This window comes from Rattus norvegicus, chromosome 2 (genome assembly GCF_021556685.1).
Source record: "Rattus norvegicus strain SHRSP/BbbUtx chromosome 2, alternate assembly SHRSP_T2T, whole genome shotgun sequence".
NCBI classification, from domain to species: domain Eukaryota; kingdom Metazoa; phylum Chordata; class Mammalia; order Rodentia; family Muridae; genus Rattus; species Rattus norvegicus.
Window position 1 is genome coordinate 61,967,295 of NC_141535.1, and position 24,756 is coordinate 61,992,050.

General features: G+C 39.6%; 1 protein-coding gene across 1 annotated transcript in view; it reads left to right on the top strand.

Annotated features, from left to right (window-relative positions):
• The window catches only part of Adamts12 (ADAM metallopeptidase with thrombospondin type 1 motif, 12), a 307,826-nt gene that overhangs the window by 153,089 nt on the left and 129,981 nt on the right, over positions 1-24,756 (top strand). The window contains 4 exon segments of the mRNA NM_001106420.4: positions 2,457-2,653; positions 4,767-4,850; positions 17,522-17,646; positions 20,631-20,780. Of these exon segments, the coding sequence (NP_001099890.2) occupies positions 2,457-2,653; positions 4,767-4,850; positions 17,522-17,646; positions 20,631-20,780 (556 nt within the window).

Consider the following 24,756-nt stretch of genomic DNA (forward strand, 5'->3'; position numbering starts at 1 on the left):
GCAACCTCAATTAAGAAAATCCCTCCATAAGATTAAGCTGTATCTAAGTCTGTATGGCATTCTCCTAGTTAATGATTGATGGGGGATGGTCCAGCCCATTGTGACTGGTGCTGTTTCTGGGCTGGTGATTCTGGGTTCTGTAAGGAAGCAGGCAGAGTAAGCCATGTTGACCAATGCAGTAAGCAGCATCCTCCATGGCCTCTGCATCAGCTCGTGCCACCTGGTTCGTGATGTGTTTGAGTTCCTGTTCTGGTGTCCTCATTGATGAACTACAACATGGGTATGAAGCCAAATAAACCCTCTCTTTCCCAAGTTGTTGTGGTCATAGTGACTCATCATAGCAGTAGAAACCCAAACTAAGAAAACTGGGTCATTCATTACCTCTTGCTTAGCCCAGCCCCTTTTTACATGTCCCCTATCATGTTATCTTTCCTCAATTGCCTAAATCCACCATCTATGGTAGCTTTTTAGACTAGACCATCACTTGGGGTTAGCATTTATTTCCCAGTGGGTGAAGCAGTGATTCTACTCCATTTTGAATTTCTGTAGACCTCTCTGTTATCGAGTGATCTCTGCATTATCCTGTCATTCAAGGCTGATTTATGCAGCCTTTTTCTAATTTCCCCCATTAATCTACAGCTTCATTTAGATTAAGCTTTCTAGACTGTGATCCTCACATACCAAATGTTCCCACGTGAAAGCCTGAGTCACCTTGATAACATCACTGTGCTTCCTTGGATCCTTTTTGGTTTCTCGACTCAGAATGCACGAGCCTTCTGCACTTTCCTAGTTTACGTCGTCTCCAGTTTTACAGGAATTTATAGCCACAGGAACACTGTATTAAACGTGAAAGTGCATTAATGTGAGACAAAAAATCCTGGGTCATTTACTGACTGACTGGTCACTGTAATTTTTGTAAATTTATTAACCAGCTATTCTGTGCATCAGCCTTCTCACTTGTAAAATGGAAAGAGGAATATATATGTCAAATATTCATGAGACTAAAATTTGACATTTAAGTCCTAGTATACTTACTGCCTTGCCTGTAGTAAACAATGAATAATTTAGAAAAAAATAACAAGGAAGAAAAAACTCCTATGAGAGAGAGAGAGAGAGAGAGAGAGAGAGAGAGAGAGGGAGAGGGAGAGAGAGAAAAAGAGAGACAGAGAGACAGAGAGAGACACAGAGAGAGACAGAGACAGAGAGAGAGACAGAGAGGCAGAGAGAGACACAGAGAGAGACAGAGACAGAGAGAGAGACAGAGAGGCAGAGAGACAGAGAGAATGCACCCTTAGAGCCCAGAGCATCACACATGCTAAGAAAGCGTTTGACCACTGACCCCTAGCCTTTTAACACTTTATGAATTATACCCCTAGCCTTTTAAACCTTTTTTTTGAAACAGAAACTCTCTTTGATAGCCTGAGATAGCCTTGAAAATGCCATTCTCTGTAGTAGTAATCAAGAAAAACAGATTCAGGGCACCAGGCACCATGCCAAGCTACCTCCTGTCACTCTCTATCTCTGTGGTCTCTCCGCCTCCATGGCTAGCCTCACATTGGTGCAGGCTACTCTCTGGCTCCGACAGCAGCCACCTTCTTGAGACTCTCTACTGTGAACTCTGCTCACATTCCCAGGATTTTCCCCCTGTAGTTATAGTCACAAGTCCCAGTATCCCAGTAAAATCAAAACTCAATAAGCTTGTTAATTTATCAATCAGATTTATATCAATAAATTCTCACTCCACCAAACATCCATACAATAAACTCAGAGCCAATTGATATTGATATAAACTGCCCACCTAGAAAAGACAAATTGCCCTATAATTATGCATCCCTTATAAGATTTTTATCGCTACCTGTGGCTATTTAAAGCCACAGGGCATGGGTTATCCTTCTCTTCCTCCTTCATTTCTTCTCCTTCTTCTCCTTCGTCTCCTTCTTCTCCTCCTCCTCCTCCTTCTCCTTCTTCTCCTCCTCCTCCTCCTTCTTCTTCATCTCATCTCTCCTACCTCACAAAAACCCTGTCCCTGCCTTCCTTTTTCACTGACTAACCAATCACAAGCCTTGCCTTATCTTGTGCCTGCCCTCATCTGCTTATAGACATCAATCCACAATTTTCCTGCCTTAACTTTTGGTAATCAGGATTACAAATGTACCCACTGTGACCGACTGTAATATGCTTTCACAGTGATTTAGTCACTGAAACGAGTCAACATTTTAAAAGAAATACTTCTTGAACATCCCCATAAGGTTCCAGCTTGACTAATTTTACTCAGGCTCATTTGAGTTGATCTTATCTTCTGTTTCACACATGTACACGAGAACACTTCACTAGTTATTAAGTATAAATCAAACACACAGCCCTGAAGTTTTAAGAATATAAGTCAATGTTTTATATGCAAAATAATTAAATTTAAACAATTAGATTTTTCACTGTGTCTTCTGTTTAATGTTCAGACAGCCTTGATAACTCTGTGAAGCAAGAGCTCCAGCGGGAGAAGTGGGAGAGGAAGAACTGGCCAAGCAGAAGCCTCTCCCGACGCTCCATAAGCAAGGAGAGATGGGTGGAGACCCTCGTGGTAGCTGACACGAAGATGGTAGAGTACCATGGAAGTGAGAACGTGGAGTCGTACATCCTCACTATCATGAATATGGTATGACTGTGGGAGGGGACAGCAATGACCAAAGAGATGTCCTTAAAATGTTCTTCCTCCTCATCGAAAAAATTTTTTGCCAGGTATGATGATACCAACCTGTAAGTCCCAAATCTGGCAGGCCAGTGAGGGAGGATTCCAAGTCTGAGGGTAGCTTACACTAGGTAGTGCTATTCTGTCTCAAATGACAAAAGCAAACAACATTTAAGAATAAATGTTTTGTTGTTGTTCTTTAACATACACGCACCTCACAGGCATGCACGCACATGCACAAAGTCTATTACTTTTCCAAGTACATACTAATGGAAATTTGGGATGAATTACTCTGTTCCTTAAAATATGTACTTTTAGAAAATTTATAATTCATCATTTGCATTTATCTGTTAGTTACTTGTCTAGTGACTTGATACATTTAGAATGGTTTTGGTCCCTCAGTTCCCGCTAGTCTTAGTCTATGAGGAAACTTGGGCAAGCAAAACTGAGCATGAGTTCCTCAGGCTAGCAAGAGCTCCAGCTGGAGTGGGTGCACGTTGCCATCCCAAGTTTCACCTTCCTGTTCTCACTGTTGCTGTGCTTTACTTTCCAAACAGGTGGCTTACCCCACAGAGATAGCAAAAATCAATTCTGTGATTAATTGATAAAGGAAAGCAGACCCAGGGTTAGAAAAAGGCCAAAGAAAAGAAAGGCTTTGTTTAGGGAGCCATGTTGTTGGGATTTTGTGGGTGTAACTTGCCTGTCATGGTTAGAAGACACAACCTCACAGCAGACGTCCTGGTGCTCTGATTTATATTCTTTTCCAAAATGTTCTCTGACCCTTGATACAAGAACTATGCTGTAGAATGACCAACTGGGGTTGCACAACCATGACCAGTGGTTCTCTGCATTTTGACTAGTTACGGCTTTATGTTAAGGTCTCTGTCTGCTGCAAAAAGAAGCTTCTTTGATGAGGATCAAGAGTTACATGTCTCTGAGGGTCTAAAGATTAGGTAGTTAGTATAAATAATGCAGTTAGAAATCACACTGGTTAAGGGAAGTAACGGGTAAAAGGATTTCATCTACTATCCTTGACCTCACTAGCCACGTGTGGTTAGGGAGGTTTAAAGTGGTAGCCATGAATAGCTATAGACAAATAATAGTTGCTCAAAGCAGGAGAATCCATCTTCACAGGAATAAGACCCTACATTGGCTATCCAAACCAAGTCAGCAGCCTAGAAACATATATGTGCAGACATATATGTGGATCCATCAGGTTGTAAATGTGTGATGATTTGCTTGCATATACAAATAGTAGCAATCATTAAAGAAACAACAATGGTTAAAGAGGTGGAGGCTAGGACTTTGAGGTTAGGAGGTCAGACATGGAAGGGGCACAAGAGAAGAGGGGTAGGGAGGAAATGATGCCATTAGATTTTAAATTTTAAAACAAAAAAGAAAAAAAGAAGAAAAAACCCATTAGTTGCAATTAAAACTCACGTCACAGGTGAGGAGAATTAAAATGTTGTTATGAAAATAATCACAGAAAAGTTTAAAAAAAGTACTTGGTGTGTTTCTATTTATGATTCTCTCTCTCTCTCTCTCTCTCTCTCTCACTGTCTATTCTGCATGTAGGTGAGTGTTTACAACTAAAAAGAGATATAAACACCACTTAACATAGGTTATCTTGGATGGGAGAATTATAGATGACTTTTACTTTTATTTGATGATACATGAATATAGGCAGTTTTCTACTAGTCACAATATTTTGAATGTCCTATAAACGAAAATTACATTTTATGCTTCTATTCACACCATCCTCGTTTTGATTGCAGAAATTCTTATTTTATTACTTGAAAAAAATATGTTTTAATCCATTTTTATTTTTCTATCTTTGTTAATGATGATGTCAATATAACAGGGAATAAAATACAAGAATTTCTCAAACACATGTCCAACCCATCACCCTGAAGGAGGCGCCTTTAAATATTACAATGTGAACTGAGATTTAGTCTTCTCAGAATTGCACCAAGAATCCATATTCTATGCTGTGGTGTTTATGTGTTCTGGAGCTATTCATGCCTCTGACAGGTATGCACTGTCTGCATAGAAAGCTAACGATTTCTGTTTCTCACCCCAGGTCACTGGGTTGTTTCATAACCCAAGCATTGGAAACGCAGTGCACATTGTTGTGGTTCGGCTCATTCTACTTGAAGAAGAGGAGGTAAGGAATGGTTTCCCTCTATTCTTTCCCATGCCTTCCCATTTCCTCCCTCTTTTAAGAAAACTCTTGACAAGCAAGCAAGAGGTCTCTCCACGGGCTTTTTGAAGTCCAAGTGGAAGAAAAATCTCATTTCTGTATTATTTTGTTCAGACTTCAGCAATATTTGAGTGGGAGATGGGGAACATTTTCCAAATATTGTATGTGTATGTGGGGGGGGGATAGGGGTGTGTGGGTGTTAAAATGACCTGATTACAATTGCATCTAATAAGATACAAACAGCCATACAGCAGGCACTAGGACTGTTCTGCAATGGGAGCAGTGTAACTCATACACAGATGGAGACATTCAGTGGAAGTTAGGAAGCATGTGCAGTGATGCATATCTCCCATGCCATTAATTTATCTGTGGTATACAACATACATCTCCCAGATACGAGCCTTCTGGTTTGTATTGTTGTTGGATATTTCAAATAGTCTCATACTTACGTACCATCAGCATGCTGGGATGGTATGCCTAGATCAGAGTTCATTCAATATTGGAATATGGTCAGTTCCAAAGTAGATTTCATGGCTACTTCCTGCCTTTCCTTCCTGGTACCATTGTCTTTCCCATCTCAGTCAAAATGCTCTGGCTTCCACGAGCAGCATATACCAGAGAGTCACTCTTCTTACTGTTGTTTTCATTGTGTTTGAGACAGGATATCCTTATACGTCTCTGGCAGGACTAGTACTCACTCTGAAAACAGGTTAGCCTCAACCTCACGGAAACTTGTTTGTCTCCTTCTTGAGTGTGTGCCCTATCATACTGACCTCATTTTATCTATTATCTATAATCTATTCATCAAACTATCTGTCTGTCTGTCTGTCTAGCAATTATTTACTATATCATCCAAATCTAACGACAAAGCCCGTAGTGGTTCCACCTCCAAAGCGTAGTTAAACATACCCAGGGCTCATCATGTCTGTGGCCATTACATTGACTCAAGTCTTCCCATATTATGCCTGAACAACTACAGTGAATTCTCAAGTGCTTTTCCTATTTCCAACTACTTCCATAATGCATTCTCTGGGAAGATCATTTTATATATAACCATAGTGGAGGTTTTAAAATAGTAACTTCAAGAACCCATAAAAGACTCCACTTCTTAAAAACGTAGATTCAGATGCTTTTGGTCTAAGGGCTCATCGTAATCTTGGTCTACATCATAATCTTTGGTCTACAGAGCTCATCATAATCTTGAGCCACCTGTCTCTTCAGTTTTTCCAGATCTTCCTTGGACCACTCACTCCCTTGTTTCCAGCCTTTACACTCTGGAGTCTGAATGAGTTCTAGAATACAGTGGGCATTTTCCAACATTATGGTATTTATACTTATTGATCCCAAACATTCGTCCATTGGCTCTGCACATGCTGACACCCTTTAGATACTTAAGCCTTTGTCTAAGTACTGACTCCTCAGAGAATCCTCAATGTCCATCCTACTCAAAACTAGCTCCTTTTCCTCCTTCTCCTTCACAGAATGGTAGCGCTCTTATAACTCATGAAGATTCTTCATATCTATTCATTCTTTTGTGTATCTCCACTTTTATAACATGTGAACAGTGTGAGTACAGAAACGATGTGTCTTGATTCCATGACATCTCCAGTACCTAAAATGGTACACAGAACATGAATAAAGCTACAAAGTGAAATTTAATGAATGAAGGAAACGAGCAAGCACATGAAATGCCTTTCGAATTGTACAAATTAATCTCGTCAGAAGAACCCTAGTCACATCTACTTCAGCAAGAGACCAGGCACCAAATGTCAGACAAGTCCTATTATTTTCTTAACATTACCAATCTTTAGCATCAGTTAACAGGCTATTTGTAAACTACCTTTGAATCCTTGATTTCTTTCCTCCCCCACCCCCTTCCCCATTTTACTTCATTACTTGGGGCCTGTTTTGGGCATCCTGGAATTCCACTTCATATAATATTTCTTTTTCTGTGATCCTGTTCTTAACAATATTCATTCAAAACTTGGAAAGCCAGCAAAATGCCTACCTGTGTCTGTGTAAGCCTCTATGGATGGGACTTTGGTTATTCTGTGCTATTGATGGGGACTCAGAGGTGGTGGAATTAAATGCTGGTTTGTAGAAAGTTGGTAGGATGCTACACAGTATTTTCTGACCAGAAGAGATAAAGTACATTCACGTCCAATAACGAAAGTCACCTTAAGCACATGCCTTTACTGGCTGGTCAACATTAACTGACCTTGTATTCATTTAGCAGTTTCAGTCTAGCACGTACACCACTGGTTGTAGCTGCATTAACTTACTTTCTTGCATCTTTGCACCAGTTTTTACCATCTCACTTGTCTCTTTATCTGCCAGTTAAATAAATTTTTGACATATGCTAACCGTGTATTCATAGAAGAGTTATATTTTAGCAGACACAGTAGGTCATGCCACGAATCCTAGCACTTGTGAAGCTGAGGAAGAAGGTTGCCATGGGTTCAAAGCCTAAGCTAGAAGTGAGATCTTATCTTAACAAACATACAAACAGCAAAGACTTCTACTATTAACCTTTTGAAAATTGCAGTTTGATATTCTAGAGTACCAATTTTCACTCCTTCATAGTAGTCGAATGTGTGGACATGCTAGGATACAGATAGGTCTGGTGGCCGGAGATTTTTAAATCATTAAAAGAAAGGCTTCTCTAGCTGTGAGAAGGGAAAATTTCACCCTCTATGGTGCCAGCAGAATTACAGACAGGACTTTAACAATGTGGCTTCAAGGATAAAGGACCCAGGATGCAGGCAGGAAAGAGTTCCCTTGGAATACCTGAGTGCTGGCTTCCCGCTGCCAGTGAAATTGCTCCTATTGGCCATTACACCTTTGCATTGGTCAAAATCACATTGCTTCTCCTCTTTCCAATTCTGATTTTGTAAAAATTCCTCCTTCAACTCCTCCCAGATCCTCAGTGCTCTCCCCATCCCATCTCTTTCAAAAACAAGCCTCAAGATAAACAAGAAGAAAACAAAAAGCAAAAAATTGAAAATCAAAACAGAAAAACATACTAAAAGGAAAGAAAACCAAGAATAAGAAAGTATACCAAAACAAAACAGAACAAAAAGCACACACACACACACACACACACACACACACACACACACACACCAAAACATGGAGTCTGTTTTGTGGTGTATTGGCCAACTACTCCTGGCCATGGGGCCAACTCTAAAAGATGGTTGATATACCTAGTGATACTCTGTTAAGGAAAACTAATTTTCCATTTCCCAGTGTATTAGTAGTAAGTTGTAAATTAATTTTAAGTAGCTTCTTGGTTAGGCGTGAAACTTTACATATACTCCCTGTTTTAACCTGTGCAGGTTTTGTGCATACTCTCCAAAACTCTGTGAGTTCGTATGTATTCCAGTCCTGTGGTGCCTGGAAAATATTGTTTCTTTGGAGACAACCACCATTTCTTACTTTCACAATGTTTCTGCCTCCTCTTCCTCATAGAAGTATTTTACTATTATTTATATTTTATAAAGACCTTGAAGTTCTTGAAAGAAGACAAAAACCCAAAATTGAGAGGATTACAAGATGTTAGAGACTCAGTGGTGGGGGACATGCCAATTGTCTGTAAGGGTCAGGGTTCCATCTCCTGCTCTAAGAAAGGAGAGAGGTGTCATGGTGGAGGGGGCATGCAACAATGACAAAGATGGAATATTGTAAGTTGATGAAGTCACCTGGATCCCAGGTCACTATCAAATGAGGACTGAACCCTGCAGGTGTCAAGACTTGTGACTGAGAAAGGGGAGGACCGAGAAGCAGAGTAGCACATGACTACTTTCCTGGAGAATTTTCTCTTGATCTACTAAATGACTTTGTGTTAGGCTCACTGTGGTGTTAATAGCCTATTGACTTTTAGACATTTGACTTGGTGGCTGTGTGGAGTTACAATAACCAATATACTTATTTTTTCATGATAAATGTCCAATATATTGGCAGATAACTTTTGACCCATTTGCTTAGATTAATAGGGTTCCTTCTGATAGTAACATGATTTATTTCTTAGGCATAACAAGCATTCAAATGTTGGTCCTCTGCCTGTTCTTTGTCCATCATCTTTTTTCTCAGCAGCCTAAGCATCCTTAGCAGAGTGTGGTTAGAGCGCAGCATACCAAAGCTGCTACCAGGGATCCCTAGGGAGATTAGTACAAGATTGGTTTTTTCCCTCTTAGCAGAGAGCTCACAAAGAAAGAAAACAATTGATAACAAAAGTGCTCTTGCAAAAAATCATTTCCTGTCTTCCATTTTTGGGACTTTCCAGCTTAGCTCGCCCTCCTGCAGGGTTCATGTGATCAAAGGTATCTGAAGAGGAGGGCAGGAAGTAATCGGGGTCAGTTTGAGACGATGAGGTTCAAAGAAATGAGCAAAAGCAAAATCTGGTTTTGTTTACAAAGGAAATAAGGAATGAGATTATGGGTGAATGGTTGCTTTAATTTACTATGTTCAAATAATAAGTCATACAAGTTGTTTTATGGAAATGTTTAACACAAATATCTCAATGCTTATTCTAAACTATTTTAATCTTAACTATATCTTATATGTGGTTAGGGACACATGATATTTTTATAATTTTTATTCATCTATTTATTGTGTAGATGGGACGGTCAGAGAACAACTTGTATGAGAACACATGATGTTAATTTTGATGACCTGGCTCACAACCACATGGTCTTAAATGCACAACTAATAACCTTTCCGTAGTCTCCTATGAAGTGCAGTCAAGAAATTAAATGACCAGGTATTTCTAGGATGGAACCTAATGCAAGACTTAGAGATTAAAAAGACTAGAAAAAATGTGCTAAGTGGAAGTCTCTGGGAGACTTCTGACGTGTAGAAAAGCAGGATGGTATCCTAAAGTCCTTATCACATAAAGTCCATCTAAAAATTACCTGGGAGACCCTGCCCTAGTAAATCAGGTAGACAGCAACCCAAGAAGAACCTTAGGTCTCCACACACATATGTGCACATACCCTGACACATACATGTGCACATACACATGCGGTCATGCATACACATGTACACATATAATCATGCAAAATACCCCAGTGAAATCAGCAACACTTTCTGTGTAACCTCCTCGAGAAGAACCGAGCTTCTGTGCCCTTGCTCAGAGGATAGGCAGAAGAACGAAATGGCCATGCAGAATCATCTCCCAGTAATCTCTAGTCCCGAGAAGGGACTGTTACTATAGATTTTCTGCTTTGTTCCCAAATGTCTGCTCCTAGCTCTTTTCTTCCTCATACTCAACAGAGAGGCTTCTCACCTGCCTCACCACAGATCCCATCACCGACCACTCTTACTTCATTTCAGGCTCTACCTTTTCTTCATTATTTAATAGATGGCATATGTTCCTCATTTTTTCAAATAAACTTAATGTTTATTAGGATACACCAGATGGCTGAGAAATGAAAGGAACAAGTCCCTAATCCTAGACACACTCAGAAAGAAAACAGGCACAGAATCTGCTAAGTTTAACCTGACCTAGCAGGTGATTTGAACCGTGTGTGACTTAGATTTATCTCTAGGAAGCTCATGCTCATTAGGGAGGAGGAACAGAAGGCCTTCTGAAAATGCCCCGACTGAATGTCAAAGGATGCTTGGAGACTGGACAGTTCAAGAAGGGTAGGAGGCTAGAGAAAAGCATCTTAGGAAGAGAAAACTTTTTAAAGAAAGGAAATTTTAAAACTTGTGCAGTATGAATTGGGAGAGTGCTAACGGCAAGCAACTTACTGTTTGTGGAGTGTAAGCTTCCAGGGCACAGACATGAGGGAAAAGCTTCCTGAAGGCTTTGAAGATTTTCTCCCTTCTTTTTGTTCTGTGCTTTGTTGAGATCTTATTGTATAGACATGGCTAACCTCAAACTCATGGAAATAACCCACCTTTGTCTCCTGAGTGCCAAGATTAAAGTCATACATTACCATGCCCAACCCTGTTCTCCAAGTTTTATAATTTCACATTTTACATTTATGTATGGTTCTATGGAGTGAATTTTTACAGCAGATTTGAAGTTGAAAGAGAAAGGTATTTTACTCTTGGATTTTTCTTTGTTTTTCCTTCTCTCTTTCTTTCTTCCCTTCTTTCTTTCTTTCCTTCTTTCTTTCTTTGCTTATACCCATCCAGCTGTTTCTGTACCATTTATTATTTCCTAAATGTTAATAATAATGGTATAACTAGTTATGAATTTTTTACTCTAGATTTCTTTGTGTGTGTGTGTGTGTGTGTGTGTGTGTGTGTGTGTGTGTGTGTGTGCATTTATTGGATTTTTATTTACACTTCAAATGTTATTCCCTATCCTGGTTTCCCATCCCTAAGCCCCTTATCCCATCCCCCTCACCTTCTTCTATCAGGGTGTCCCCCCTCCCCAACCACCCACCCCTTCCCACCTCCTCACCCTAACATTCCCTTACACTGGGCAATCCAGCCTTGGCAGGACTAAGGACTTCTCCTCCCATTGGTGCCCAACAAGGCCATCCTCTGCTACATATGCAGCTGGAGCCATGGGTCTATCCATGTGTACTCTTTGGGTAGTGGTTTAGTCCCTGGGAGCTCTAGTTGGTTGGTATGGTTATTCTTATGGGATTGCAAGCTCTTTCAGCTCCTTCAATCCTTTCTCTAACTCCTCTAATGGGGACCCCATTCTCAGTTCAATGGCTTGCTGCGAGCGTTCACCTCTGTATTTGTCACGCTCTGGCTGAGCCTCAGTATTTTTATTAATTCTTTGAGAATTCAACACAATAGTTTTTGATCACAGCTACCTCCACAGCTCTTCTCAGATCTATCCTCTCCACTCTCACATCCCCACCCAGCCAGTTTAGAATGTTTTTCCTCTTTCTAAAAAGACTCATCAAGTCCAGAGTGTGTTGCTCAGCTGAAGAGTGCTTGACTTGTCAGGGCTACACTATGAAAGAACACTAAAGCTCCCTCTCCCAGCAGTTTTTCTGCTAGGGGTGGGACTTCGTGTCTAGCATCCCTCTCCCACCATGCCTCTCCCATTAGCCCTTGCACAGACATTGCAAATACTGCTGCAGTCGCTGTGGGTTCTTATGATCAACTGTCCTGTTGTGTCTGTGGAACGTTGTTTCCTTTAAATTATCTTCCCTTTCTTGCTCTTCACATCTTTCCGCCACCTCTTTTTCCGTTAAGTTGCTTGCTAATGTGTCCCTACAGACCACCAGGGCACTGTGCAAATCTCTGAGCATTGGGGTGAGAGGGGTGATATGTATATTCCGTTTAGGGCTGAGTGCCCTATAGACTCTTATTCTATGCACATTGACCAGAGGAAGCGCTACATATTGATTTCCCTCTACTGTAAGTGGAGGCATCTCTGATGAAAGCTGAGAAATGCACAATCTATGAATATAACAATACACGTCATCAGAAGTCACTTTAATACTATGTACTAAACTAATAATATTAGGTTCTCCCCTAGGGCCTATGGTCTATCTAGCCACTAGTTCTTGGCCCCACTAACAATGCCAAGCATGAGTTACATTTTATGGGGAATACCTTAGATCCAACCAAAAAGTGTTAGATTACTCTTATTATATTTATGACACTACTGTATCCATGGGCATATTTTTCAGGTTGATTGTAGCTCACAGGGTTCCTCCCTGGGTGACATTGATGCCTCTTTTCTCCTTCAGTAGCCTGCATAGCACCTTCCAGCCCTCTGAAACTTTACCAGTAGTAATGAAGCTTCCTGGTCAGTATCAGCTTGGCATCTCCCTGTTCTATGATTCAAGTTATGTGGTGTCTTCAGATGTAGAATTTTACAGTCAAGTCTGCAGGGGTAACGGAGAGTGCTGGTAATACCCTGTAATGTTGGTGGTCTGTGGGGACCTATTAACAAACGACTTAAAAAAAAACCCTATTCCTGGTGCTGTTCTCTTCTTCCTTCCTTCCTTCCTTCCTTCCTTCCTTCCTTCCTCCCTCCCTCGCTCCCTCCCTCCCTCTCTCCCTTCTTTCTTTCTTTCTTTCTTTCAATCTTTCTTCTTACTTTTGCTAGCATGTGCTGTCTAGTTGTGGTATCATTCTTCTATTGTAGGATAATTCCATTAAAACTTATTAAATATGTTGATATGTATATGTATATGTACATATACACTCACACATATACACACTCATACACATTTGCACACATGTAGAACTTTTCCTCAGATTGAGTTATTTCTCATAAGCATGCCTAATGTAACTGCACATCCATTGTGATGCCAGGACTTGATCCAGCGGTACAGGGATGGCTATGGAAAGTGTCACTGGTTAAATTTGGCTGGGTAAGGGTTACCCATGAGCAGTAGCAAACACTGTCAGAAGATTTTTAAAACTAGATGGTATGGTCACTACAGCTAATAAAAAGAAAGACATTGTGGCTGAATCACCAGGTGTGTTTAATTGTCGAATCACCAAGTGTACACAACTGTAATCCTAGCACTCCAGAGGCTAAGGCAAGACGATCATGGATCACTCCCAGCCTAGGCTACATAATGTGATCTTGTGTCAAATAAACAAAAACTTAACAATAAAAAGAGTCTGGGAGAAGAAAGATTATTATTTTTGGTGGAGAATTTTAGAAATGAACATAATAATTTGGTAAGGTCTGTAAAGTGTTGTTGTTATCTGAACACCCACCTATTCATTTTTACTTGTTCAAAGCACATAATACCAACTAAATTATAGCAATTACCTTTACATAATTGCTTTTATATCCTCAAACTAATATTAAAATCTGTTTATTGGTTTTCTTTATACCTATGAGAATCTACATTTCATTATTGGTTTACCCTGACTAGATTTTATTTTGAGTTGGCCCTAGTTTCTGTCCTTAAAGCAAAGAAGGAGAGAACTTGGGTTGCTACAGAATTAAACTGTTTGTCCTTCAACTCCCCTGAGTAATCAGTGGGAAAGCTGCACTTTGATGAGTAGAGATTGATCCGCAGGGCAAGGAGGACACAGCTTACAGTTATGTTGTTGGAATCCTTCAGGGCTCCTCTAACTCTGAAATAATCATGGTCATCAAGGACCCTAAGTATAAGTAGATGCCAGGGCCACTTTCGAACATCATGACACAGATCACTAAATCCCCTAACACGGCTCATTCATCTCAGGGTCCCTGGACTGAGGGTCTGTCATGCTGCCTTCACTTCCTCACATCTTGAACACCGTGCAACAAAGCTGGTATGGAAAGATATTTGAGATCAGAGCAATGGCCAAGTGTTGATAAATGGTGAACGCTTTCAAAGGCCTTCTGCAAACTTAAAGATGTCTGCAGACTTCCCTTTGAACCTTTAGGCAATAGTGTGACTTTTTTTACAGTTGCCAAGCGCCCCTCCAGCTCAATTGACAGCTGCCAGGAGAATGTGCCCTGGAGCTGGTGAGGCTTTTAGTTCTGTCTTTAGAAGACAGTGCCATGGTTTAATGAGAGCTGCAGTTCATAGGAAGCACAGGTGTCCAGGGCCATGCTAGACACTCTTGGGGACCGGAAGGACCTTGCTAAGTTTCCAGTCTATTTAATCAGCAGTATTCATCTGCCCATTAAAGCAAAGTAAGGAGTTACAGAGAAAATGGAGTTTTCATTGAGGTTATAAAATAATGAAAGATTCATGAAAGACTACAGCCCACAAAACAATACTGTAGATACAATCATCATCATAATCAGTTGAACTATGCAGAAATATTCAGAGTAATGTCATTTGAATGTGATTTCTACTGCATGTGTTGGGAAGTGAGGTAACCTTCAGATCTATCTGTGGCTTTGCATTTAAAATTTATTGATACCAATTCTAATTGCTACAGTGAAGATTCTTCCCAATTGTAGATTAGCCATTGTGAAGTATGGAGATGTAGTCTGTGATCCCTAATATGCTATAATGTGTGTGGATTGTTTAGTTTTACTTTTTAATTATGCTTATGAGTATGTGTCCCTGTGTGAGTATGTACAGAGGAGGGCAGGGGCCACAGAGCCCAGAAAAGGGCATCAGACTCCTCTGGAGTTACAGACAGTTGAGAGCTGTCTGACCTGGGAGCTGGGAACCAACTTAAATCCTCTTGAAGAGAAATGTGGGCTTTTAGCCAATGAACCTCCAGTCTAAGGGGCGGAATTTTTAAAAATATAGTTCTCAATGGAACTCATAGAAAAATAGCACTTGAAAATTTCCTCTCAAATTTGATGTACTGTCTTTTTGCCTTTTGACTATGGCTTTTTTCCTCTCTCTCTCTCTCTCTCTCTCTCTCTCTCTCTCTCTCTCTCTCTCTCTTTCTCTCTCTCCCTCCCTCTCTCTCTTTCTTGCTCTCACTCTCTCCACTCTGTCTCTCCCCGTGTGTGTGTGTGTGTGTGTGTGTGTGTGTAATTTTATTAAACTTTAAGCTGACAACCACTGTATATCTGCATTCTGCACAACATAATATTTTAAAATATTTAAGCATATGGAGTAAATAAACAAAGTGAATCAAAATGTGTACCACCTCATGTTTTACCCACAGTGAGAACACTTAAAATCTATTCTGATGGTGAGTCTCATGTATATTTTATACTCTTATTGACAATGGTGACCAACTGCATCATGTAGTCCAGCTCTAGAACTTATTTCTCCTACCCAAACTGAAACATGAAGCCTTCACCAATGTATTTGCATACACCTACTATAGCCCTTGTTATCCTATTCTAAGGTCTATGTTCTCAGAGACCTCATGTAAGTGAGGTCATGTGATATTTGTCTTTCTTTGCCTGGCTTGTTTCACTTAACATGATGTCCTTCAGGTTCATCCATACTTTTACAAAGAAGAAAATGGTTTGTTTATTTGAAAACTATTCCATTGTGCAGATTCCTTGTGTCCATTCATATTAACTGATTTCATATCTTGGTTGTTACAGCAATGAGGTTGGGGATGGGTATCTCTTTAGCATACAGAATTTATAACTTTGTGTATTTGTCCACTAGACAGACTGCTAGGCCAAATGGCAGTTCTCTTTTTACTTGTTGAGAAACTTAAATTCTATTTTCAATCAAATAGTTTATATTTCTACAAACTGCTCAAGAGCTTCTACTTTTAATTTTTGATAGTGCTTGGTATCATTTGTCTTTTTGTCAATTACTACCTAACAGGTGCATGGTGGTAGGGCTTTATAGATTTAATTAGTACCTCTTGTCTCCTTTTTTCCCTATTTCACTATATGGCGCAAATTGCTCTAGAACTCACTGCCATGTAGCATAGGCTTGCTCCAATTAAAGGTTTTCCTTTACCTCAGTTGCCCAACTCTGGGACCATACGTAAAAATATTCAACCTTGAGTATTTTCAATGTGCTCATTGGTTGTTTGTGTCTTCTATTGACCTGTGCTTACTCATGGCCTCTTCTTTCCCATTTCTTACCAAGTTGTTTTCCTGCTACCCAGAGATATTAATTTTAAAAGTTATCTTTCCTTCAATGAATTGCCTTTTTACCTTTGCCAAACAAACAAACAAGCAAACCAAAACAAGAACAGTTAAGTACGTTTAGGAGGATCCAATTTTCTTTCTTTCTATTGATCTGTGTCTAACCATACCCCTACATCACACTGTCATGGTTATGAACCTATATAGTAAACCTTAGAATTGAATGCAACTAATTAGCAGAGTTTCTTTTCTGAGATTTCTTTTTATCAACCTAAGGGCTGTGTATTTCATGTACATTTTATGATGACCTTAAATATGTCATTAAATATTCATTTAACATGAATTGCCACAAAGCTGCAGTCTTTGTGTTTGTGCATCTGTTTGAAAGACGGAATCGTCACTAGATTGAATCTTTGATTCCATAAACATCAGTTTGCTTATTTACCTCTTTAATTTGTTATATCTACATTTTGACATTTTCAGGATACAAATTCTGTGAATAGCTGGTAGTTTTATTACTGAGTATTTCACTGTTTTTAAAAAACCATAAACACTACTGTGAAATTGTTTAAAAGTAGTGGGTGATCTAGCATCCTGTATAATGGAGGCAGAGCCAAGACACCTTTTCTGTGAGGCTGATGACTGCTGCAAGCATAGTGTCACTAGGAATCTCAATGCATCTAAGCTGAGAGACTTTCATCTAGTTCTTCACATCTCTAAGATTTAATTCCCTTTAATTATAAAATGAACATAATGATGTTTTGTTGCTGATAACACTGAGTAGATGTGAAATTAAATGAGGTAACATGTGAGAGAATCCAGCATCCAGCTTCACAGATATCTTATAAGAAATGGAAGCTTGTGGAAAATGTATTCATTTACTATTAGAAATGAGGGGGGCTGCTTTGCAACTGTAGTGGCTTAGGATGCACAAATCCCATGGAAATAGAACTTCAATTAGTGTGGGTCTTTGTTATATTTCAAATCTATGGTTAAAGGCTACTTGATATGGTCACAATTTCTGTCCTAAGGTTCCCCATTTAAGTCTTTTTCATAAAATTAGGGGGTGACAGTATTCAGAGCAGAGTGTCATTCCAAAGGGAATATACTGGCCTCTGCTATCTATCTTCCAAATACCTGGGGCACCCATCCCGAGTTCATCCCCTGTGAAGCACTTCTGGGGACTATAAGCTGGATTGCAGAGAGATCGTTCATGCCAAGTCTCTTTCTCTTCTTTTTCCAGCAAGGATTGAAAATAGTTCACCATGCAGAGAAGACACTGTCCAGCTTCTGCAAGTGGCAGAAGAGCATCAATCCCAAGAGTGACCTCAACCCTGTCCATCATGATGTGGCTGTCCTTATCACCAGGTAGCTCAGAGGCTTTGTGGAAAGATGGGTAACTGGCCAAGGAAGGCTAGTGGCTGAAAGTCTTGTCAGGTGTTCACTCTCCTGGGATTCTCACTATTTTTTGCTGCTCTCGGTCATTTGTGAAAGCAGCAATTATGATCTTTGAGCCCCTTGCTGGCTCATACCATGGAGAGGGCATGTTAGTAAGCTTGTTAATATGATAGAGCTCTCCTTTCTTAAAGACTACATCTGTTGGCAAACAAGTCTCTTTTACTATCCTAACAAAGATTTTTGTCTTTTAACCTGTTCTTTTTGTACCAAGAAATCTATTTCAAATCCTTGATTGAAGACTTCTATAATCTTCAGCCGGTGAACTTTCCAATTCTTTTATTTCTATTTCATCTTCTCCTCTACAACTTACAAGATGCAATAGGACAGGAACTTACCTGTTCTAACCTACTCCTGACTGATGAAGGATACAGTGCACACATCCTTCTTGGAGTAAGCAGAGTGATCTAACTATCCCTATATCCTTTCTACCCTCATAATTTTAATATGAAGATATAGTGCAATAGTATGTCACTTATCTAGTATTAGTGAGGCCCTCAGTTCAGCCCACAGCATTGTAAAGATATGATTTTGTTGTGAGTACAGATGGATCTTTTGGTACTATAAAAAATCCAAATTTTCAAGATCCAAAACTATGAAAAGCTAATGAATTTTCCTAATCAATTCAAAATCTTTGAAATATGTTATTAGTCACTGGCTCAGTAAATATTTATTGACTTACTGCTATAGGTTTTTTTTATAATAAGGAATCAGATAATAAGAGAGACTAGTTCTTACTAAGCAGTTTAGGTGAAATTAGAGAATCTGAAAATCTAGGGATGTGTAATAAAAGAGACCTGCTTTTACTGCTAAGGAGAACAAGAATTTGTGTACTTAATATTCTACATCATACAAACCTACCCCACATGGGACTACTGGTCAACCTGACATACAGTATATTCTAGGAATCCACTGCTACTGATTTATACCCAAAGCTTTTCTTGGAACAGATTTGCATATAACTATGTTTTAGTACTTTCACTCAAAAGCAGGATACTGATAGTTGAAGTATCAGTTAAGAGTAAGGCAGACATATGTATTACATATGATTTCTTATCATCTTCTACATTAGGATGGTCCTATCAAATTGTCAGGGCTACTCTTCTGGGTGGCCTGTTTTTCACAGTACACCACATTCCAAGGGCCTTAAGTTTTTAACCTTAGGACTTACTATTTGGGCTTGACAATTCTTTGTTGTAGAAGCTTTTTCTGTGCATAATATGTAGTTTCTGATCTTTACTCATGAGAACAGTATCCCATACACACAACTTATTAGAAAAAAATCTATTTCCAGACTTTATCAAAAGTCCCTTAGGAAAGAAGTAAGATCAAAATCATTTTTTACTCCTCACCCTAAGCAAACCAACACTGACAAATTCTGGACTGAAAAAATTAGCTAAGAGGAGGGAGGAATGGCTGTGAGACTACGTTTTACCACTAACGGACCATTCTGAGACCCACATTGGCAGTGTGCTGTAGAATTACATTCAGTACAGGGTAGATTTGTAAGAATATACTACATGTATGTTCCACATACACTGCCTTCCAAAACAAAGTTTCTTGTATATGTCTTCAGGGTGTGATAGAGATAAAGTCAATCATTTGCAATGCAAAGTTCCTTGACCCCAATAATCATACTTTCCAATTCCTTTGTTATCTCTCATTTCCCCCTTCTTTAATTCTAAGCACTCAGTATGTACTCCATAAAAATTATGTAACAGATGCAAGTGTCCTTTCATATCAAGCTGAGACTATTAATAGATGAGCAATGGGTGTCATACACATTTTCCTCAACAGGTTCCCAAAGATCTGCACTTTTAGAAAACACAATAAAAAGCATACCCTGCAGCCAAGGTTGTAGTTTATTTTGCTAGAGACCACGTGATCTATCTCTATAACACTCAACCCTCCAACAGAAGCTGACAATGAACATATGACTTATATTTAGGGTGGCTCTGAAAGATGGATGCTTCCCTTGCTCCCTAGCCCTACCCACTGCCATTTAGGGAACTAAAATCTAACAGGTTCTCCAAGTGTGGATTTTTCTATTACCCAAAAGACATGAAAAGCAAGAGACCATTTGTTGCTGTAGATGATGCCCAGGCAAAACCCAAGAGCTAATAGCCTTTGCAGCTGAACTCTGGAATCAAAAGTCTTCTGCTTGAAGAAGGTCTAAAGACTAATTAATGAGTCTCTCAAAACTCTTCTCAGTGATTGAAATAACCTTTCTAGAATCTGAGAGCACGCTTTTATTCTTGAAAAGCTGAACTTTTTTTCTGAGATCCTAGGAATCTTTCCTTCCCTTTTTCTAGCTAATTCCTGGTGAAAGGGGGGAGTTTAGATGTCACAGTACACATGTTATATGCACTTACATGAATACACATGTGCAAATGTGAAAGTTCTATTAGTGGAGTGTGACTAGATAGATAATTGATTTGCTCTCTTTGTTGGAGAGTGGGAGAAATTGCATTTTTTGTGGAAAAGAAAAAAAAATGAGTTTTGAGAGTAGACCTCAGAAAGACCAAAGGGGGTTTCATGTTTGAAAAGAAAATTGCTAATTATCTCTTCCATATTCAAAGTTCAAATTAACTTTTATTGTCAGTGAGGTCTTTTGTTGGCCTAATCATATTAGTCTCCCAAGATGATGAGCAAAAACCACTCAAAATAAAATGCTTTACATATCTCCCAAATGTTTGAAGTCTGAAAAATTCAGTTAATTAACAGATAAAATGGGAACAAATTCAATGAACTCAAAGCTGATCCCTGGTTCCACATGGACTTTATTTCAGAGCACACTCTAAAGACACAAAGACAGCAATTTATACAGATGGATTTTTATAGAAGTTTTCTCAAACGTTTCATGGAGTTGTTTAAACATCTCTGTTCTCTGCTTTCAGAAAGGACATCTGTGCTGGTGTCAATCGCCCTTGTGAGACTCTGGGGCTGTCCCAGCTGTCAGGAATGTGCCAGCCTCACAGGAGCTGTAACATCAACGAAGACTCCGGTCTCCCCCTGGCTTTCACCATTGCGCATGAACTTGGGCACAGGTAAAGGTTAAAGCAGCAGAAATCCACTTTCCAAGTTCATGGGACAGTAGCCCTGAAGGAAGTAGAAAGCAGTTTAAACTGAGTGTCACAAGATTGAGTTTGCGTGTGGCACAGGCTTGCCCACATGACTTCTGTACTTTCATCCTAGAGATGTAGGAATAATGGTATATTTCACAATCTTCATCTTTACCACTTATAGCTATTATATATTAGAATCAGCTAGACTCCCTAAAAAAGGCAAGGTTTATCCATTTTTTGCGGGGAGGAGGTTGTTTAAGACACAGTCTCGCTGGATAGCCCACAGTGGCCTCAAACTCAAAGCTGTTTAACTCATTCTAGCTTCCAGTTCATTATAGTTCTCCTGTCTCTGCTTCCCAAATGCTAGAATTATAGGCATGTATCTCTATATCTATCTTGGAATAATAATTTTTATTAGTTTATTTATTTACTTTATATTCCAATCAGAGCTTCCCCTCCCTCATCTCCTCCTAGTCCACCCTCTCACCTCCTCCCTCTCCCCTTCCCCTTCCCCTTCTATTCAGAGAAGTGGAGGCTTCCCAACCTGTCTTGACATAGTTGACCACGGGAAAACATATAGAAACAACTACCCTGAGCCCATAGGGGCTCACAGGGATTAAATAACCAACCAGAGAGCATGCCCTCCTACATATACGTAACAGACAAAATTATTTTTTTATGTTTACTAATATTACTTCCCTTTATTGGTTAAAAACTCTTTGGGAAAAATAGAGACCTAAATCATCTTCAGCCCCTATATAATTTCACAATAGCAGCCATGTTTGTTCCAAAGTGTCAAACAATGATTCAGGGATGGCATGCTATGATAGTTATTCTTTCTTGTCAATATGACTGGATTTAGAATCACCATGGCAATATCTCAGAGTGTCTGTGAGATGTTTCCAGAAAGTATTAATTCAAGAGCAAAGATCCACTCTGAACGTTGGCAGCCCCATCCCATACAGTCTCTGTGACTCGATACAAAGGGTAAAGTGAGCTGAGCAGCGGCACCCATTTAGCGCCACTTCACAGATACAGGTGCAAGTGATCAGCTGCCTCATGCTCCTGCCGCCATGCCTTTCCCGTCATGGTCTTCAAACTATGACTCAAACTAAATGCCTCCATCTCCATATTGCTCCTCTCAGGTACTTGTAACAGCAATGAGTAAAGTAATAATAATAATAATAATAATAATAATAATAATAATAATAATAATCAGACCTTCTGTTGATATCCTTGTGATGAGGGACTGTAGTTTTGAACTGTAAGCCAAAGTGAAACCACTCTTGTTTGAGTTGCTTTTGTCAGAGCATTTTATTACAACAGCAGAAGGGAAAGACAGGCATATGTGCCCTAAGTGGGGTGGTTATTGTTAATATTCCTTCCACGTAGGATGAAACTTCTAGCAAAACATTTTAAAAGAATTTAGAGTCTGAACAACATGTCCTATCTTTCCAGAGGACAGGGAATGAGCAAAATATCTGATTTCCAGAGATTTAGCTACAGTGGGACCTGAAAAAATAAAGGGCCTTTATAGAATTGAAGAGATTTTTCTTGGGAGATCATCATGAGGAATAACTTGACTGGCCAGTGGTAGGGCATTACAGGGTAACTGGCAGGGAGTTTTAGAGCCTCTACTAAAGGAATTTACTGACTAGAAGTTGAAATTCTGCCTGGATTTTAAACTATATAAAATATTGTTTCTAGTTAAGGAAAACAACAACATCCTTTAATCTGATTATAGTTGGTATGCTGGTGGAATGATAATATTAATGTCACTAAAAAGATACAAATTTTACATTTTGAGCTCCTTTTTATACCATTGGACTTTTCATTGTGCTACAGGGGATCTCAGCAGTCAGATGACCTAGACACTATTGTTAGCCCGCCAGTTAGTTACACACCAGTTAGAGCATTCAAGTTACTTCAAAAAAAATGTTTTGACTAGATGTGTCACATGAAGTCAGGTTTGCGAATGTTTGAGTGAAGGCCTGATAAAGAGTCTAGATTTGCGAGACTTCAAAGTCTCCCATAGGGAAAGATCTTAGCTTATTATGGCTTTGTTTATCAGTGTATGTGCTAACCACAAGTGAAAGAGCGTTGTCTAACTGGAGACATGAAGTGAGGCCTTCCATAAACAGTTAAACCACCCCTTCTCCTGCACGGTTTTCCATCCACTCCACTATTTCTATGGGGATCCCCTTTCTATAAAGAAGAACAAACACAGGGCATGCTCAGTGTAGCACTAGAAAAGAGTCAGAATTGGGAATAACCCTAAAGACTATTATATCAGGTGAGGCCTCTCCTCTCACCTGGACTCTGGTCTGGGCTCACTCACCATGATCTCATAAAGCAGATAACTTTGCAAAATAATTTTACCTGCACAACAAGGCCAGAGCATTTGCCCATGATTGGAGAAGGTGAATGCTTTCTCTGACTTTTCCACCAGTCAGTAGTATGGCCCCAGACAGTTTCTTTTGTCTTGCTACACTTAACTCTGTCTGTTAAATGAATCGGCAGCACCAGGCAAAATCTTAGATCCTATGATTTCTTGAATTTGCACTTTACAGCCCCAGTGGCAAGTGGAGTATCTTTTAATATCTTTGGTTGCCAAAAACTCACAGACAGAGAACATAGAGGACTTCTTGTAATTAAATCATGATTGTGATCTGGAGGTGCTACAACAAAATGCTAATCGTGAAAAAACAAGCAACAATCTTGGTCTTAGAAAAATGAAAGCTATTCACAGGCCTCCTCAATCCTGCTATGTAGGGTGATGAAGTTCATGAAGCCTCCCAAGGAACCATCGGTGTAATAGCACCTTCTGGTAAGTGAATATAGAAAGTCAAGCTGAGAAGTAATTGCTTAAAGCCTTCTTAGCAACCATATATCCAATGTGAAGGAAGGTTGAGAAGATGTAGCTCAATAATAGGAAAGTGCAAATATTCTTTGTGCTTAAAGAAAGGATCTATTGCATTCCCAAGGTCAATATGGCATGTGAAGGGAAGCCTAAGTCAGTCTTCCAACAGCAGCTTTGCCCCAGTTCTGAGGCAGTCATTGGTTACAACTAGCTAGACATATGTCTGACACCTTTATGAGGAAGGTTGTACATGTTTACTGTACTGCTCATCAGAAATGGTGGCCTGCTTAGCAGACTGAACTGGTTACTGTCTGAATTAGTTTGCTATTGTACTAACATGGATTAAACTGGACGCTAGCTCAGAGCTGGTCAGCGCGTTTGGAAATTGAACTCAGGGATTCTGTATCCAGTGCTTGTACTGCTGGTGATGCTCTCTTCCATATTCTACAGGGAAAATGAGGGTCTTGCTCTAAATGAATCTTTGTAAAAAAAAGTCTTGTGAAACAAAAGACCACCTGATGGGGGATCTAGGGAGTGCAGTCAAGCAGGAACTGACTGGAGATGAAGAATTGAGAGGAAATACTTGGAAAGTAAATACCAACGGAGAAAAATAGTGAGGGGAGAGGAAGTTGTACCAGATCAATCACCTTAGTTTTTTCTGGACCTTAATTCCATGGGGGAAACTCTCAAAAAAGTGTGCTTTAGAGTTATTCCACACAAGAAGAAGAAAAATCTGAAACATTTTACATAAAATATCCTTAAATCATTTGTCAAATATTGTTTCTGGGGGACTGTATTTCTTCTAAGTCCCAGCATAGTAGGAAAAGGCAGGGCATTCTCATGTGACCTTGAGGAAAGCTCTCAGAAAACCTGTGCAAGTACTGCCATTTAAAACCTGTGAAGATTCTAAGAGATGGAAGGAAGCTAGGATTAGAACCACAAAGACCAAAAGATGACAGTAAATTTTCTTTGTTTCTCACATTTCAGGCTCAAGGGTAATAAAGCCAGCAACCTGAAAATAGATGCAAAAGCTCAGTGCCAATAAACCTATTCTCTTTCTCCAAAGGACTCTGAAAGGCATTCTATAATGAGACATAA